Below are 17886 nucleotides of genomic sequence, written 5' to 3'. Positions count from 1 at the left end.
GTACTTTTACTCTGCTTCATAGTGAGGAACTTGGCACACGGGCTTAGTCTCCTCGGCCCGTTCGTTGAGAGTCGCATGATTCCGTTTGTGAAAGTCTCCGTGAACATGCCGAACCTTCTTTGCAGCGGCAGTGCTGGTGGTGCTTGAGGCGCTGGCTTCGCTCTCTATGCTCCTCGCACTCACACTAACACCCACTGTAGCCCCAATCCCATAGTATGCGCAATTGAAGTTCCAAGTCGAGGTGCCAGAGCTGAAAGATTCAAAGACGATAGCATACAGAGCGCTCAGCTTGATTGCGCTGTTCTGCGAGGTATACGCCGACAGCGGGATAGTAAGGAGTACGGAGCTGCCTGTCATGGAACCGTAGGTTGTACTCTCAACGGAGGCTGATTGGATTTGGCTCGCGTCTGCGCAGTCATTACTGCTACTTTGTAGCCTCACCTTGAACGAGGCGCCGGCGGTGGCGGTGACGTTGATGTAGAGGGTGTCGTACGAGGAGACATCCATGCAATTCATGAGTGAGTACCAGTAAGAATCGCTTGCCGCTGGCTGCAAAACTAGCGCGCTATTCCCAATGGTAGGGGTAGTCCTCATAGTGCCGTCGTCACTCTGTACGCCGCCTTGGGCATTTCTGCTCGCGGAGCCAGAGGCGCAGTAGTTGAGCCATGCGCTATTAGGGCAGCTGTTACAGGCAGCCGAGTCGTCGACTGTGGGAGTGAAAGCAGCAAGACTAACACAACCAATACGAATAGCAACGCCTGAGGGGGTGAAGCCAGAGACGGCGATGCTGTTCAGTCTGGCGATGTCGACGCCCGAGAATGCAGTGAAAGGGATCTGAGCGAGCTGGTATTGAGAGTTTGTAGCGTTGCCAGTGAAGGAGACGTAGGTTGTGATGGGGACCGTGGACGCAGAGGAGACGGTCGTGCACGCAGCGTTGGTCATCCAGCGGAGGGCTACTAGGAAAGTGGTGTTTGCAGGAGCTGCGACGGAGAGCTGGATACCTGTTGCGTTGGTGGCGTTATAGCAGCCAGCGTTACCGAATATGGAGTACCAGTAGGAATCCGAGTTGGTTCCAAGGGAAAGTCCACCGTCGCTAGCGACAGAGTAAGAGGTGAGGGATCCCTCGTCGGTGACTTCACCGGATAGCAGGTTAGTCCGCGGGACGGTTGAAATGAACGTGCAGGTATCGACGATTGTATCCGAGCAAAGCGCGCAGCCCGGGACACTATCTGCTCCAATGAAGACCAGGGAGTGAATGCGATAGGCGGAGCCGGGAGTGTTGAAGTTGGTCATGATGAAGGACTGGAGATACTGTGAATTGAACGGAGTCGGGAAGCGGGAGAAGGGGATAACGAGCTGTGTCGGCGCAGTGTTGAAGGAAATGGAGATGAAGTCACTTCGTGCGTTCAACTTGCATCCGGTACCGCCGTGTTTGAATCCAATGTCGGCAGTGGCACCCTGTGGCCCAGACACAGTGAGAATAATTCCGGTATTGGTGGAATCGATAGTCGCGCAGGCAGTCGTGTTGAATAGCGAGTAAAAGTACGACGTGGAGTCTTTGGGGACAATATTGATATATCCATTGGTAGTCTGGTTGTAGTACTGCATGGTGTTGTCATCTGAGAAAGGAGCGCCCAGGGCATTGGTCTGCGTTTTGAACTCCATGGGATTACAGAAATCTAGCACAACGTAGCCGGTGGCAGACTGGCAACGATTCCCTACGCCAACCACGTTGGGCCCGCCCAGGAGGGAGATCCATCTCACGGTGAATGTGTTCGTGGCAGCAGAGCCACCGTTGGGCGTAAAGTTGCGCAGCGTGATGAGACTGACGGAATCGGAATCGAGTCCAGAGAACGCCGACAAGGGAATTGTGACGTTCACATACTCGGAGGAGCTGAAAGTGGCGACGGTACCTGTATTGACAGTGGAGTTGCTATTTCCAGAGCCAGAGGTCACAACTACGTCAAACGAGCCACCAGAGGGGCCGCGCACACTGAGAGAGACTGAGTCGTAAGCCGTAGCGTTTAGGTTGCCTCCATTCACGACAGTACTCGAGTAGAAATACGAGTTCGCGCTTGATGGGACCAGCTGCATCTTACCCAGCTCCGAGAGCTTGGCGGAAGCCATGGAGTTGTCGTGGTCGGTTTTGCCAAAAATGTTGTTGATGCCGGTGATCCATCGATCCACGTTCTGGAAAGATTCGATAGCAAGCCCGTCCGTGAAGTCATCTCCTGGCGCGGTGGTGCATCGCTTCTGGAGCTTGATATTGTCGATATAGATTGGGGTGCTAGCTGGTGAAATGTTCACGATTTTCATGCCTCGAACATTGTGGAAATCCTGTCCGACGAAATCACTCAACTGGATCTGTACCGTGTGATTCGTCCCATCGAAGTTGGCGTAACTACTGACGTCCAAGTAAGTTGCACTTTCCTGCTCTGTGTTACATCCGGAGTCATACGAGACCAGCTGGACGAAGAAGCTGCTTCCAACTGGAGCGACCATATCGAAGAACATATGTGTGTAGATCGAGGCATCAAAGCAGAAGCGTGAGATTTCGGTATAGTAGCTGTTGACTCCAGAATTGGTATTCGCACTGAGCTGGAGCGTGCCGCTCACGATATTAGACGTCAGATCGGTTGCAATATTCTCCAAGAGAAGGAGATTAACGCCTTTGGCGTAGAAGTAAGGCTCCAGGAAGTCATCAATTGCGGCATCCCACGCTACGCATTCAGTAGCCGGCTGTACAGTGAAGTCTGGACAGGTGGACGCTGTGGATTGGTCCGTACTGATGGAGAAAGTAAGGGTGTACGTTCCCTGCGCTGTGTTGCGCAGGACGACGGCGTTGGTGAATGTATCGTAGGAGGGCTGCTGGCAGACGGAGAGAGACCCTGTCGTGGATTGAAAGACGTAGCTTTTTGGTACGTTCAAGGTCAGGCCTTCTGATGGGCCGTCAAGACGCACTGTCATGCTGACTGACGAGTCACTAGTCGCAGTGATGTCCACGAATGCTCTGTCTCGGTTGGTCCACCAGTTCGCAATTCCGGTTTGGTTGAAGAAGACTGCAAACGGGCGCACAGCGTCGTGAAGGGCGCGCTGGATTTGAATTTTGTCAAATATCGCATCCGAGGGATGGAGCAAAATGTTGTAGTGACCACCATAACGTGCCATCTTCTTGATACCAATCACTTGCTTCGAGAAGTCCGAGCCAGGAAAGTCTGCGCTGCTCATATTTCCATCGCCGTCAGACCATTGAAGCGGAAATTCGTAGTAGGGCAGTTCTTGGTATGCCTCGCGGTTGTGCCCGACTTGAAATGGGAGATGAGTAAGATGATCGTTGCCCGCGCATGAAGATCCACCAATGATTCCGTTGGCGACGCACAGAGAGGACTGGTACTTGTTCCAAGCAAGGTTACCAGGGCGATAGGTGGTAAGGTTGTAGTTCGTCTTGAACGCGTCGTTCAGAAGATAACGGATCAGAAACGCGCTCACACGAACTTCACCAGAGGCAGACGCGGCAGAGGTCCAGAATGAGAGCCCACTGGTTCCTCCTTGCGTACAGGTCTCCCCGTTATCGGGTGCCGAGTCCGAATTGCCTGTCCCGCACTGGTGAATCACGGGCGCATAGCCTGAGGTTGATCCCATAACAAACTGCTCGGAAAGGGTTCCATAGGGAAATTGAACGGCATTAGGTGAGTGGCTGACGGTGTGGCTGCCGAAATCTATGTACGGGTAGCCGTCGGGCGCCGTTCGGAAGCCAGAGATCTGATAGATATAAGGGACGCCGTACTGGAAATACGCGTTCTCGTAGGTATCTGAGATGTATTTGACATGGAGGTTGAGATTTCCCGCAGCGCCTCTATCCTGAGCTGCAGCCGCAATACCTTGTCCGTGCGGATACGAAACGTAGGTATCAATATCCCACGTCGTGGTGAACGCGAGACCCATATTGTTAGGGACGCTCCACAAGCTCACGAAGTGGTCGCTGGAAGATAAAATGTTCTTTACGATCCGAGTTCCGATATCGTAGCCGGGGTAATATTGCCCATCATAGTACTGCGCATAGTTACCCCCTTCGTTTTGGACCGAGATATAGAGGTATCCAAGGTCCACTCCGAAACTGTACACATGCCCGCTCGCACCCGAAGGCTGATACTTGACAAGAGCAGCGCTCGTAGCAGACGTGTCTTCGGTATCAACCCAGGCGTTGTTCACGCTGCTTCGAGTGAGATATTTCGCCAAAGTCTGCGCACCCGTTACCGGCGTATAGCCGACATTTTTGAGGCCTGTCTGTGTATAGTTCTCATAAAAGGGCATACTGATGTCGTAATAGTCTGTAAAGTTGAAACCTTTCAGAGCCTGTACGGTGGTCTCCGTGTTGGCCAAGTGCATGACGGACCTCGTGCCTGCTGTGTTCACCGTTGCCGCAGATACACCAGCAAGTGCCCACAGAGCCGTAGGGATCTGACTCATAAAGATGAGTTTGCCGCCGTTGCTTACAAAGGACGTGAGAGTGGCGACATCTGCCGTGCTCGGCGAGTAGGTCACATCATGAGAGGTGTAGACTAGCAAAGTTCTGCACTGGGAGGAGAAATTGAGGCTCTGGGTAACCTTGACTGGTATACCAACCGTCTTGAGGGAGTTGACCAACGGGAGCCTGTGGAATAGTCAATCAATACAATTACGTTTGTTTTGCACGAGTGGATCTTACCAGTTAGGGTCTTGGGTATAATCAGGTAGGAAGATGTTCAAGCCGGAGGCTGGTCCGCTGGCATGTCTGTAGAAACGTAAGCCGACATGAAAACCATGCAAATCGTGCAAGGGTACGCAGTCTCTCAAACATGATGCTTCTCCATTGAAAGTATCACGCATGCAAGCTATACAGATAGTGATAGGTATAGTTTGGGGATGGATGGAGGAATTTATTCCTAAGTATTTTCTTACCTCGATGCACTTGGGACGGTGGCAGGCTGGCTATCCACTCCTGGATCCGGACTGGATCCCGCGGGCTGTGTAACGGAGTATATATCAGGCGATGTGAAAGCCTGACATGTTTGCAGGAAGGCGAAGGCCAGCAAAAAGAAACGCATGTTTGCTGCCCGTTTCAATTGCATCGAAACAGCTAAAAGGAATGACAAGCAGGACAAATTATCAGAAGTCGGGCGGGCAGAACCTTTCAAGAAGTAATCCAACAGCGCCAAGGCCTCTCGGATCACTTTTTAGATCCCAATACGAGATGTAGTACAAACCAATTTTCAAAAACCAAAATAGGGGGTTTTAGTCACCAAATCAGGCCTAGACACTGTGTTCTGGCTAAAAAAAAACTACTGGTTTCTAGCCTGGGTGGGTCTCGCGCGCTACGGTCTTGGTTAATTTAATCGAGGCCCCGACTTGTTACTTAGATGGATAACAGGCGACTTAGCGGGTAACTTAGCATTGTCGGGTCCGCACTTACTTACCCCGCTTACCGCTATATAAGATGTTGGAAGCGAAAGGCTTTCAGCTCAGTTGTGTAGTGCCACTCTCGGGCAGAAGCTTTGAGTGTTTGTGGCGTCTTGCTCAATATTTTCGGATCTACAAGGAACAAGTGTATACATTAGCTAAATGTGTTCTATGCACAAAGGATCCATATCTTTAGCACTCCGGCTCATGACAGATATGTAGATCAGAGTTGGAGAATCTCTCAGCATGGCGGTGGCCGGCCAATTTGGAATGACAATATTGTAAGCTATAAAATTACTGCATGCCCACCTTACGTCAAACCCAATTCGATTGAGCAACAAACGCATGAGATATGAAAGCTATACGGCGATGTGGTACTTTGCCACCCAACTCTGACGACGAAGACCTATGTGGCTTGTTCGTCACTTTGAGCCAAGACTACTACGCCTGGAAAGGCACTTTACGTGCGGTGAAGGGCAACTACACCATCAACGTCGCGCGTGGCAAGACGAAAATGCATCGTTCGATTGTCATAATAACTGAAGGCGTGCTCAGTTCAGGCATGAGATCGTCGTCCGCACATGAGAAAACCGAAACCCTTCCTGATGATCTTTGTTAGAAGAACTGATTTCGTCTTCAGGGAGGTGGCCCATCTAGGGATTACTGATAGTAAAATATCAGAGCCATCGTTCCCAGCAACTGAGTAGATCTCTGGCAAGAGCTCCAGTAAAATAGCTTGAGACTCCAAAGAATATTCATCGGTATGGGCCTTCCGTTATGGGCGACTCTGTTGGCGAGGTTGATTGTCCTCAAAGCGCGGCACTAGGACCAAGGCAAAAGATCGATAATAGATTGTATCGGCATTTGACGTCAACGTGGTCAATAAACACTGGCAAGATGCTCATCCTCCGCCGCTTGTATTTGTTCATTCTTCGAAGGGAGATTCTACTGCATCTTCGGGGAACAAATCCAGTATGTTTCTGAGCCAAACAGTGGCCTACTGTGGTTCAATGTACAATACGGCTAGAGAATCGACCTTTTTGAGAAATTATTTTGATCAACGCTACGGGCCATTCAAGGTCACGACAGATTAGGTTTTGTGTAAAACAACATCTTCGGATGAGTCCTCAAACAGACTCAGAATCGTTTACATGACTGATCAATCAGACAATCTTCTTTTCATCGTATCGTCAACCGGAGACCCAATGCTACCGTACTGATCATCTGACAAGACTGCGGGACGTCAACTTCTTTCGCACATCTGTGGCATTTTTACGAATATCGATATGGTGTACTATTCGTTTGGTAATGCATAATTTTGCTACGAGACCTGCCACAACACAGGGCGAACGACATGATACCTTACCTCGGCATTCTGTAGGTAACTCGTGTGCTAACACTGAAAACCTGCAACAAGAAGGCGAGCGTCTTCACCTCATGGTATGCATAGAGTGGGGAGAAAAGCAATCAAACCTGTTTCAGCAGTGCTTGAGTAACACATCTGATGGTAAGCAACTCTTCATGTGTCCCGAAGCATCATATGCAAAGTGCAGCTCTACCGTCGTGGTTCATACTGCGGTGGATTCGCAGCATCACCCTAGCGCCAGCATGTTCATCATATCCAAATACCGATTCTTGCCCCTTGGACTAACTTTCCTCTCAAAGTTTGGTTGGATGCCGACAACTTCAGAGTACTTGCTTTGGACAATGCGACTTGCACATCACGATAGATATGCCTGCCGCCCCTCAAAGTGATTGCTATCAGCGAATACCAATGTTCACCAGCGCCCAAAGAAACCATCCCATGCCATCATCTATTACCTCAAAAGAATTAATACATGGTCAAGAGCAAAGACTGCTTGTGATTGCGTCGGACCAGGGGAACTAGAAATTGAAAGTCATCATTGGCGGTGCACTGGCGAGGAGTTCGACACAACAATCCCAATGCTCACGAAACGACCTCCATTGCGTCACCGCTTCAACGACTACAGGGCTATTTTCTTGATCAATGCCAAGTATGCTTCGGAATCGAAACATGTGGGCAAATTATCGAGAAAGAATAGAAGGAAATGCAAATCTATTGCAACATCTTACCCTAAAGCACTCGTCTATTGAGTGACTTGATCAGCCTTCGTGGCAAATTTCAATCCTTAAGAGAAAGATGGTTATTGACTGCGGGAGGGTCGCAGTTCTTTTTTACAAGTAATATAAACTATCGATTGCCCTTCAGAAGGCGCAAACCTATAACATAATCTTCAACCCAGAAACGCTTTCGCCTCATAATATGAACATATGCATGCGGTGTCATGGTCACTAGAGCAGGAAGACTTGGCTTGCTGTGTACCCTATGTATTGTGGGAATAAGAAAGCTAAAGACAGGAAGAGGCTTTATCGCGCGTAGCTCCGCCCCACTTACGTGATCGCGTAACTCTTCCACGCCCACTTACAGCTCTTCAGCCCTAGCCGTCACATGCGGGCTCAATATTCAACTTCAGGCATCTCCGCCTAAGTCCAGCTTTTCATAGGCAGGCTTGTCATCCTTCGTGACGTTCACAGCCTTGCCTTGCTCTACATAAACCTCAACCCAGCCCAGGCTTGCCCCGATAGGATCGCGCTCCGCATCTATCCAGGGAGCTTCTTCAGACTGCAGTTTCTGGAAGTCGGGGTCGTTGATGATGCCCTCCACGGCCTCTATATCTCGAACATAAAACTCGACGACGACGTCGTGGTTGTCGACAACCCATTTTCCTCCCAGGCGTTCATTGAGTTTCTGGACCTGATCCCGCGCGGGCTTCAGGCTGAACAGCTGCAAATATGCAAGTCAGCCGGATCCATCAATGAATCCACCACAGCTGAAATTGCGGTCAAAGCAACGTTTTCTAGCATCATGCGCTCCACCACATTCTCATCTGCACCTTCTCGCACGCAAGACGCATGGTATCTGGCGCAAGCAGTGTCCTCGGTATGCACTTACCATGTCGAAGGTTTGGACGCCATGTTTAGCATGTATCGCGGCTGCCCGAACACAGTGTTCTTCGGTGGCCCAGCGGTGAAAATCTTCATCGGTGACATTAGGCTTTTTGAAATGTGCGATCGACAGCCGTAGAAGCCGTTCGGGAGCGGGTGCCATGGCGCAAGGAGAATAAGCGATGAATGTAAGATTATGGCGTGATGGTCAGCTCACTAGGGTCTGATCCTTCAAAGTGTGGGGATCTGCAGCGGAATATATACGCGTGCTGGGCATTGATTAATCGTAATTTAAGTTCGTATTTCGCTCACTAATACTTCTACGGAGCTATACGGGATGCATTATTGATGCACCGTCATTCGGCCGCCGATGCCGAGAACATCGCCGAATCTTTCGCCGTTGCTCCTTCGGCGCTCTTTGAGTCTCTGTTGAGAAGGATATGCATTGCATCATGACCGATGATTTAGAGCAATCACGGCGAAGCAAAGGCCAATTGAGTTGAGAGTGATGAAATAGTATGGCTGGACCGATGACCTCGCACTTGATCAGGGACGACATCTACGTGGACAATCTCCGCTTTACTTCCAACGCCACTGTTCTACTCGCCATCAGTCGGTGGCCCAGTCTGAAGATTGTACGAGTATGTTGGATGGCTACGCTTAAGGATACTTAGTTTTCCAACCTGAGGTGTACTTACTCGTTGAACATGAAGTATTATCAACAGGCTAAATGTGGGAGTGAACACATGCATATGATGGAATAAGACGGGAAGAATCATTTAACTATCTACTCACACAGATACTGCTGCGAAACCATAGTGGCCACTGGCCCAGCTCCTGCAACCTCCATGGTAACTGCATTACCCGGCCAAGATAATAAATGACGTGGCGCGCTGAGCTGTTCAAAGGATCTCTTGACAATATACTTGAAAATTGCTACCTTGATAGAGAGCATATACATACTATCACATCTTCTCACGAATATACTTACACTGGAAGAGATATCCCTTACTATTCCCCAGTTGCTGCCCGCTAGCTATGTATTTGTCTTCGTTATTTCAAAGAGGATTGCTTTGCCTTTTTGTTTTAAGAAGAAGAAGAAGAAAGAGCGTAACACGGATTCATCAAAATGATGTGATTATAGCATACCCTCAATTGCCGATTATAACCACTATGAACGCATAGCCTCGAGAAGTATTATACGTATTTCAGGCTTTCTTCAACACGGAGACGATATCAGGATTACCATAGGGGCTGAAAACCTGGTCCTTACTAGATGCTGCGCCCAAAGGTCCAAGAGGCTCCCTGTGAATTTTCCAGATCTTGTCAAGCCATGAAAAAGTACGTTGCATTGAGTATCCAAATGCTCCGATCTTAGCTTGTAACCCACCAAAAGCCACGTCCGTAGCGATCCACTCCTCCTTATCCTCTTCCTTCAGATGCACAAGCTTGTCGGTGATCCTGCGTGTCGTGGTGCTTGGGTCAAAATAGAAGGACGAGCCAGCGCCGGTGACGAGCACAGGACATTTCACATCGTGTAGCACCTCAGACCCGTCCGGACGACGCAGAGAGAAGTCAAGCATGCGGCGTATCACGTCATGCTCGTTATCGCGACCCAGCGCCCACTTCATGTGATTGAACTCCCAGCGCGGTTGGAAGTTGAGGGCCGATGTGACTCCGACTACGGTATTGAACAATGCCTTTGAAATGTAGCCGCCCCGGAAAGCCCGCCACAGCCACGCAGGCACCCGGCCTTCAGCGAAGCTCTCCATTGAGTAGAAGCCGTCGACGCTAATACATGCCGTAATGCGAGGATCGACGGCCCCACGCAATGCATAGTACCCGCCCATTGATGCTCCCGTGATGGCTACGTGGTCCAAATCCAGATTGGCCTCTGGATGCTGCGCAGCAAAGTCCCAAAGATGGTCAAGTACCTTACCCAAAACGACCTCCCAATCGGGACGCATAGGTAACTTGTCACGCCGTAATACAATCCCTTGTCCCGGGCCGTCGAAGGTAAGAACTGCGTACCCTAGACTTGGACCCACAGACGCGTTGATAAAGTAGATCTCCTCCTGTGTAGAGTCGCCGCCGCCAGAATTTACAAGGATAGGCGTCTTGCCATTAGGGAGGCGTTTGTTTGTGGGGGGCAAATATAGATAGCCTGGCAGTTTTACGCCTCCCTCGTACTCTATCTCGAGGAAGTAAACTGGCCCGTCAAGAAGTTGAACACCCTTACGGAAGTCACCAATTGCACGCTCGATAGTAGGCAATACGCGCTTGTCGTAACCGATAGGGCCCTCATTGAGCATGAATTGTGCGGCGCGTAGGTAGTTGGATGCTCGAAGGTACCCACGACGGGCAGCCACCTGGTCACCCGAAGCTTCTCCCTCTTGGGCAATTCTCTCAGCCTTGGTACCGGCGTCACTCCAGGCCTCGTACCAGCTCTCGGGATCCAGGTCGGTGATCTTCCCCACTGCCTCGAGAATTTCTGCGATCTCGCCGCCCTCGAAAGGGGCCATCGCGAGAAGTCGCAGAAACTCGAAGTTGAAGAAGGGTGACTTGAAGAACGTATGCATCTCGGCTATGAGCAAAGAACAAAATAAAAGTGAATTTAGGGGACTGGGATGAAAAAGAGGCGAAGCCGCTGACCAAGATATTGCAGGTAGTGAACTTCCCAGTGGTAAATTCAGAACGTCTTGTGCCTCTCCACTTGCAAAAAATGATAACAGACTCACAGGAAGCTTATATGTAATATGCATCAACCGATTTTGGTTGTATATCGCTTTGCTTAAGCCATTGTTGGGCGGAGTTGCATCCTCTGGCCTTCTAGGACACCGATTCCTGCCTACCCCCGAACCCGATTGTTGCCCCGAACCCGACAAAATGATCGGAAATCAACAACCAGTATCTCAGATAAGAAGCTATTACCGAAAATTACCAATGAATTGGCATCGCTTGGAATGCCATTGATGAATGCTGTTTCATGCAAAAGCAGGTCTATCTGGGACAGAAACTCGCATCGTATCCTATACGGTAGTTAGAGGGGTTTAGTTACTGGGGACGGATAAGAGTCGTCTGATTCGTTGGGCCATATCATTTAATACTAATGCTCGAGAGATTCTGCAATTTTAGGCCAGAGTTACATTGTTGGTTGCCGTAAGAAATAAATTGCCATGATGCCATTTATTAATGTCAGCCAGTGCACTGAAGAACTTAGGCAGGGTGCGTTTCGTTCGGTTTTAGTGTTGGCTGATGATGAAGAACACCTATCTAGCCTTTTGCCGTCTCAAATTTCAAAGCACATAACTTTCGGTTGTGTTGCCATGTTTTTTTTTAAATTTTTTATATCTTTTCTTATTTTTTAAAAGCGACAGACTGCTGGGTAAGTAGCAGAGCCTGGTATATTACGTGCGGTTTAACTTAGTGGGCCGAAGAAAACGATCTATGCTTTCGGTTGTCCATCCTTCCTCCCTCCCTTCCTTTTCCATTTAATCGAAATACCACCATTGTCCCAAATTCCGTCTTGTAGAATTTGTGTTCTCTAAGTATTATACATTGTTTGACCCAGTATGCCGAAAACAACGATCTATACGTGCGTTTCTCCACCCTCCTTCTTCTTCTTCTGTTCTTCCTCTAGTCGAGATTGCTCCATCGTATCGAGTCCCGTCTTGTGAATCTTGTGCTCTTTAGAGAGCATCTGCTTACTGATTAAAAGGCTCAAGAGCAGTGCTACAGCGGTAAGTGCAGTGTAGAATATCCACTCGGTGCGTAAGCTCTGAGTATACACCTCAACCACGACCTGCCTCTGGGCTTCTGGCAAGGTTGGGATGATGTCTAGCGCGCCTGATGACTCGCCCATGAGGATCTTTTGGGCCGTATCGGATGGAAGGGCCGCAGTGATCTCGCCAGACTGCTGGGCCATGCGGTTCTGGAAGATGACGCCTCCGAAGACAATTGACATGGCTGTTGCGATGTCACGAATGAATAGTAGTGTCGTCGTTGCGCTTGCAATATCCGCGGGTTTTGTGAGAGTGAATATGGCCATTATAGGAGCTTGGAAGACCGGGCCAAGTCCTAGCCCAGCTATGATCTGGTAAATAATGATCCGTGGCCAGGATGGGTAAGCCTGAAGGTCGATGTAGAGACCGTGTCCCAGAAGCATTATGGTCAGGCCGATGTAGATAGGTGGTCGATATCTGCCCGTCAAGGTAATGTAGTATCCACTCAGGCTCGACAAAACGCACAAGGTGACTGCTACCGGGAGTAGATAGACACCCGAGAGGAGCGGACTGGCACCGAGGACGCTCTGGAAGTATAGAGGAAGATAATAAAGATTGGCGATGAACACAGCGCCGTGTATGTATGCGATACCGAAGACGCTGATGTTAGAGATCGACTGGAAAAGTCTCAGTGGAACGATGGGATATTTAGCCACCTTCCACTCCACCAAAGCAAATACGCCTAACGTGACCACACCAAAGACGATGAGGCAGACAACGATGGGCGAACCCCACGGATGCGTAACGCCACCGTAGCCCAGCCCTAGCAAGAACATAACAGTTGCGCAAACCAGTAAAAGCGTGCCGAGCCAATCCATGGCGAGAAGCCCCTGGATGATAGGTGTTTTAGGTGTGTGAACCTTGAGGAAGAAGAAGACGAATACAGCAGCAAGACCAGCAATCGGCACTGTAAAAAATGAGCTAATGTGTTTTAGAAGAGTTCGAAAGGAGTGACGCACAATTGATCCAGAAACACCATCTCCAACTGACATACTGAGCGAAGGCGCCGCCAACTATGGGACCAAGTCCACAGGCCAGGCCCCATGTCACACCAATTATACCGTAATACTTACTTCGATCGCTATTTCGCTGTTAGAAAAGCCCCTCATGCTAACGCGGAGTTTATGGCCTACCGGGGACTGAACACATCACCAATGACTGTCGCTGACAAGCCTAAGATTCCACCACCACCGGTACCCTGAATCACTCTTCCGGCAAGGATAGCATCCATGTTAGGGGCAAGTGCTCCGATAAGGGAGCCGATGAAGAAAATGGCAATGGCTGCGAGCAGTGTTGGTTTGCGGCCAAAGATGTCGCTAAGCGCACCCCACGGGGGAGCCGAAGCTTATGTCTGAAGTCAGCGCAGTTCGCAGAAGAAGCCAGAGAGGAGCCTACCAGCCGCAGGAAGTAAGTAGGCCGTTCCGATCCAGGCATAGTCGACCGAGGAAGCATGGAAGGATTTGGCTATGGTTGGGACGGCAGTAGAGACGATTGTCTACAAGAAAGGTTAGAACTGGACATGTCCGTTCGCAATCTATAGCCAGGAAGACGAACCTGTTCAATGGCCGCAATAAATGTGGAAATCTGTGGAAGGGATCGATGAGCTCTAAAATACGACCTCGTACGTTGTCTTCGAACTCACGCATAGAGAAAGGACAAGCAAAAATGCTTCTGTGCTGCTCAGCTTCTCATTTTCCTCACTCTCTTCTTTTGGGGTTGATGACTGAATGTCTGGAGCAAGCTCCAATGCCTCTTCTTTGCTGCTCATGGTTGATTTGATGCGAGTATGCAGGTGGTGCGTGTTCACGGCAAATCGATACGTTTGCTATGTCCAAGTGATAGTAAGAAAGTAAAGACGGTCTTCCACACGAAGCACAGGTCCTCCCAAATTCTCAAAGGCGTCATGCAGAGCTGGTACACGGTTTTGTATTCTCATATGCTCATGAGACCCCTTGGGATATTACAAATCCTTGCCTGTAATTTCGACCACCGAAAATGCAACTGCTGAAGGCAGTCAACCTACTTCCGAACCAAGTCGGCAGTGACTAATGAAACAGCCCCACTTACTACCGAATACCATATTCGGACCAATTTGTTAGTGCACCGACCTACAGGTTACATTGTGAATTGAACTATGGTACATTGAAGAACGCGAACAATGTGGACAGGCTCATATATGTTCCAAATACCACTCGACATGCATGTGACGTATAGCTTGGTGGCTAGCTCTAACCCACTGAGCCTTGTCTAGCTTGACCGTCTCGTCACATTTGCTGTCAATACCAGAGCTATGGCCACCAAAGAGCGCCTTTTGCGCCTGACCCTGGCGCATTACAGAAAGGACGGCTGCTCAGAACGAGACTGTCACTTCTTTGGAACCATTGCTCACGCCAAGGAAGTTGCGACGCTGCATGTCAGTAAAGGTCTTGTCTTGTATTATCAGGTGAGACGCTGACCGGTAGCCTACTGCCTCGACGAGTATAGGCTCACACTGGATTATAGGTCTACTCGACAACTGATACACGAAATGCTCTCGAGCGCTTCAAGCGCGAGCTAGGTGCTCAATGGACAATCGATGAACACGATTTGACTGTCGAGCTCTACGCTCGTGACCTTGCCACCCTGCGTGCCATCGCAAATGATCCGGTTCGCGCAACCTTCCCCGACAAAGAGGCGCCGTACCTCAGCTATCGCCACGTAGTTGCGAGCCTCGCCTGGGTCGAAGTGTTTGTTCAGGATGGCCGTGTTGTTGGCTTGGGCGAGGACGGAGCGTCAGCTTACAAACCATCCTTCGAGGAATTTGTTGCCGAGGGCGGTCCGCTGAGCAAGATTTTGACATGAGAGTTATTATGTAGGAGCTTTGGAGAACACTTGCATGTATGGTAGCCACGAATCCATATGAAACTTGTCATAATGAGAAACGAATGGAATGAGACAAGACATTCCCCTGAAAGATGCGTATTCAATTTGAGAGATCGGAAGTACTGACAAAGTAAAATACGTCAAGATAAAAGAGCTGCTCCTATGGGGTACGAGAAATAGCATTTTGACTAGACTAGATTGAATGGCGAAGCTGGCAATCCGTAGTGCTCATCAATGCTCCTAAGAAATCTGAAAGGAATTGTTCGTGACGGTATCGAGTGTCTCACGTCGGAGCATTTTAGCGGAGTCATCCGATCGCTTAGGTGACGTGACCACTGCGCGCCTGCGACTCTGTCTCCAGCTCACCTCTTCTTCCTATCTCCATTCCTCCTGGCATTTATGCGTTGCGCAGAAACCTGCAGTCGTCGAACCAAAACGTCAAGGCCCATTTCCACATTTTCCCGTGCTGTTGACGGTCGCACTTGTGTGTTGTTTCGCATCGCCACCATGCCCAACCCCGTCCAACGGTCCGCGTGTGATAGGTGCCACGGCCAGAAGCTGCGCTGCACGAGGTCTGGACATGGAGGCGCTTGTGTCCGCTGTACCAAGGTAAAAGCCGTCTGTATCTGGACCCCTTCAACGCGCCGTCAGAGCGAACATTTGCGATCCACAGCTCTCAACCGCCAAGACCCGTCTATCGTGACTCCGGACAGCAGCCCGCCACAAGAAGACGACAATGGTATGGAGACCACGACGCCACTGAACACATCATTCCCAGTCGTCCAGGCCGATTTTGATTTCGGTGGGTTCGGCACATGTCTATTGCAGGGCAGTTCAACGACAGCGACCTGGTCAGGCCCGACTTTTGCCGACGCTACCTCAGGATCCTCCTCAACCTGCGCGCTGTCTGCTGCTTCTCCTGCGTCTACTTCCTACCTGCAATCAGGTGATACCATGAACTCATGGCAGTCTCAATTCAATCAGGAGTGGGCTATGTTGTCTGCAGAACAGCCAATACTTCCAGACGACGGAAATGTGCGTACACGACAGGAGACTCCTACGGCCAAGCCGCATGAAATACAAAATCTGCCACTTGCTACCATCCGCGGACTCTCGGATCTCAATGTTGAATTATTTACACTTTCTTCCACGATACCTAAGCCACCGACCTCTTTATCACAGCCGTTCAGCTGGAGAGACAAAGACTTTGCGATCGATAAGACGTTTCAGCTATCCCAGCGCCTGATTGAGGTCCTCGACAAGCTGTACCCACGCCATTCAGAAGCGCTGTGCAAGAATCATGTCATGTCACCTCTTCAGGAAGATGCATTGCCAGGGTTGATTTTGAATGAGTCCCCGTCGTTCGATCAATCGTCGTTCCTGCTTGTGCTTTCGTGTTACCAACGTCTTATCGAAACCTACGATGATATTTTCCGAAATATGCAAGCGTGCTTAGACCGCTCCTCGATTACGGCGCGCGAAGATTACGTTCAGATGCCCGACATGAAAGTCGGGTCCTTCTCTTTGCCCGATTCATCTACTCTCCAGATCACGTTGATCCTACAGCTGACTAGGCACCTTTTACGTCGAATGAGCGCTATCATCAAGTCTCTAAACACAAATTATGGTGGTGGCACGAATGATCTGATGTCCCTCACGTTCAAGGCCGTGAATACCAGGGAGGAGGATTTGATCAAGAGAATCAATAAACTCCGAAATAGCCTTCTATTATTAGACATACTATAGTGTGTTCACACCACTTTCCAGCCCCCTTTGCGTACCCCTCCCCCAATGGCCATCACACTACAGCCGCCGTCAAGACGCTTGAGCATCTGGTATTCAGAAGAATTCGGTGCCTGGCATTGGCAATTAGCGCGCCTCAAGGCAAGAGGTACGGAAGAAAGAGTGTCATCGAGCGTTACATAATTATAGAGACTCCAAAAAAAAAAAAAAAAAGGGAAACCCGAAATGAGACGGGCAACGCAAGGTAAATTCACGTACAGTATCTGAGTTAATGGGATTTTCACCTTAAGTCTTCACGTCAAAAGATCCTACTCCTTGAGTCTAACAGCTGATAACAAGGCTGCCAGAAAAAAGAGGAAGGCGGGGATATTATTGGTATGAATCCTCCACCAGTTGAGCCTCAGCCATGGCGAAAGCGCCCGGAGGTTTTTTGCCCCCGGGAGACGGTCGTTCCAGATGGTGCTGATGATGCGCATGGCTGCTTTGCCGTAGACAAGATGGCCGGCAGCGAATAGGCCGCCGATGAAATAGAGGTAGCGTGCTTGCGAATTGAGAGTATCGCTGGCGGGGCCAAAGCTGTTCAAAACGCCGAGCAGTCCTCCGAGTGGGTGAATGATGCCCACCGCCCAGGTTAGCTGGTAAAAGAGGACGGGGAACCAGTACGGCAAGGTGGCGCCTGCTGGCTCCTGAGGAACTGTCTTGTCGATGAATGAGTAGACGGCGAAATGCTGGCCCCAGGCACACATAATACCCGCGGTGGACGAGACGAGCGGCGCGATCCGCAGAAGCTGTAGCGCAACCTGATCTATTGACATTGTGTCCAATTCTTGTTAGGATCTAGATATGATGGAGAAATTGAGTGGTAATCAAGTGATTCTCTGGGTATTTCAAGTAGCGACCACCTCGGTCTTTAGAACGAGGTTTTTTTTTTAATCTTCGGAGGAAGACAGGGGTCTGCAGAGACTTCCACACTTTCGGCGTTGCGAGCTCGCAGGCTTACATTCCGCCTTGGTATCCGGCCGGCGAGAAATCGGGTGATCAGCTCAGATTATTCGGCGGTATTCTAGTTATTCGTACATCTGGTCTGCTCGCG

At 49.9% G+C, this 17886-nt stretch overlaps 7 protein-coding genes across 7 annotated transcripts; 2 read left to right on the top strand and 5 right to left on the bottom strand.

Annotated features, from left to right (window-relative positions):
* Positions 1 to 6: 6 nt before the first annotated feature.
* On the bottom strand, positions 7 to 5087 carry BKA67DRAFT_522798 (uncharacterized protein; the record flags this gene model as incomplete). The annotated part of the gene is made up of 3 exons (XM_046098412.1): positions 7 to 4654; positions 4709 to 4774; positions 4942 to 5087. 3 exons carry the CDS (start codon positions 5085 to 5087, stop codon positions 7 to 9), a joined length of 4860 nt encoding a protein of 1619 aa, XP_045955245.1.
* A 2843-nt stretch (positions 5088 to 7930) lies between these two features.
* BKA67DRAFT_538754 (uncharacterized protein) lies at positions 7931 to 8569 on the bottom strand (the record flags this gene model as incomplete). Its single annotated transcript, XM_046100521.1, has 2 exons — positions 7931 to 8245; positions 8414 to 8569. The coding sequence occupies 2 exons, from the start codon at positions 8567 to 8569 to the stop codon at positions 7931 to 7933; spliced, it is 471 nt and encodes a 156-aa protein (XP_045955244.1).
* Positions 8570 to 9557: 988 nt separating this feature from the next.
* Positions 9558 to 10985, bottom strand: BKA67DRAFT_594181 (Alpha/Beta hydrolase protein; the record flags this gene model as incomplete). The annotated part of the gene is made up of 2 exons (XM_046105028.1): positions 9558 to 9577; positions 9680 to 10985. 2 exons carry the CDS (start codon positions 10983 to 10985, stop codon positions 9558 to 9560), a joined length of 1326 nt encoding a protein of 441 aa, XP_045955243.1.
* Positions 10986 to 11737: 752 nt separating this feature from the next.
* On the bottom strand, positions 11738 to 14217 carry BKA67DRAFT_371431 (major facilitator superfamily domain-containing protein). Its single transcript, XM_046096488.1, has 6 exons — positions 13831 to 14217; positions 13743 to 13772; positions 13584 to 13683; positions 13322 to 13532; positions 13148 to 13269; positions 11738 to 13095 (listed from the first exon to the last, which is right to left on the bottom strand). Exons 1-6 carry the CDS (start codon positions 13954 to 13956, stop codon positions 11996 to 11998), a joined length of 1689 nt encoding a protein of 562 aa, XP_045955242.1. The 5' UTR covers positions 13957 to 14217; the 3' UTR covers positions 11738 to 11995.
* Positions 14218 to 14478: 261 nt separating this feature from the next.
* Positions 14479 to 15029, top strand: BKA67DRAFT_538751 (uncharacterized protein; the record flags this gene model as incomplete). The annotated part of the gene is made up of 2 exons (XM_046100520.1): positions 14479 to 14631; positions 14691 to 15029. 2 exons carry the CDS (start codon positions 14479 to 14481, stop codon positions 15027 to 15029), a joined length of 492 nt encoding a protein of 163 aa, XP_045955241.1.
* Positions 15030 to 15399: 370 nt separating this feature from the next.
* Positions 15400 to 17006, top strand: BKA67DRAFT_575652 (uncharacterized protein). Its single transcript, XM_046103514.1, has one exon. The coding sequence runs from the start codon at positions 15450 to 15452 to the stop codon at positions 16794 to 16796; it is 1347 nt and encodes a 448-aa protein (XP_045955240.1). The 5' UTR covers positions 15400 to 15449; the 3' UTR covers positions 16797 to 17006.
* Positions 17007 to 17101: 95 nt separating this feature from the next.
* Positions 17102 to 17608, bottom strand: BKA67DRAFT_661687 (uncharacterized protein; the record flags this gene model as incomplete). The annotated part of the gene is made up of 1 exon (XM_046107865.1): positions 17102 to 17608. One exon carries the CDS (start codon positions 17606 to 17608, stop codon positions 17102 to 17104), a length of 507 nt encoding a protein of 168 aa, XP_045955239.1.
* Positions 17609 to 17886: the final 278 nt, after the last annotated feature.

The sequence above is a fragment of the Truncatella angustata genome (assembly GCF_020726525.1).
Source record: "Truncatella angustata strain MPI-SDFR-AT-0073 chromosome Unknown BKA67scaffold_7, whole genome shotgun sequence".
NCBI classification, from domain to species: Eukaryota; Fungi; Ascomycota; class Sordariomycetes; order Amphisphaeriales; family Sporocadaceae; genus Truncatella; species Truncatella angustata.
Note: the sequence above shows the minus strand (reverse complement) of the source record. Positions and strands in the feature narration are given on the sequence as shown.

What these genes read in the sequence shown, in the direction of transcription:
- BKA67DRAFT_371431 (XM_046096488.1), bottom strand. Translation starts at nt 13,956, where the DNA reads ATGAGCAGCAAAGAAGAGGCATTGGAGCTTGCTCCAGACATTCAGTCA. An exon ending in TGCTTGTCCTTTCTCTATGC is followed by an intron (nt 13,773 to 13,830) that starts GTGAGTTCGAAG and finishes TCCCTTCCACAG; the next exon opens with ATTTCCACATTTATTGCGGC. An exon ending in GGTGATGTGTTCAGTCCCCG is followed by an intron (nt 13,270 to 13,321) that starts GTAGGCCATAAA and finishes ACAGCGAAATAG; the next exon opens with CGATCGAAGTAAGTATTACG.
- BKA67DRAFT_575652 (XM_046103514.1), top strand. Translation starts at nt 15,450, where the DNA reads ATGCGTTGCGCAGAAACCTGCAGTCGTCGAACCAAAACGTCAAGGCCC.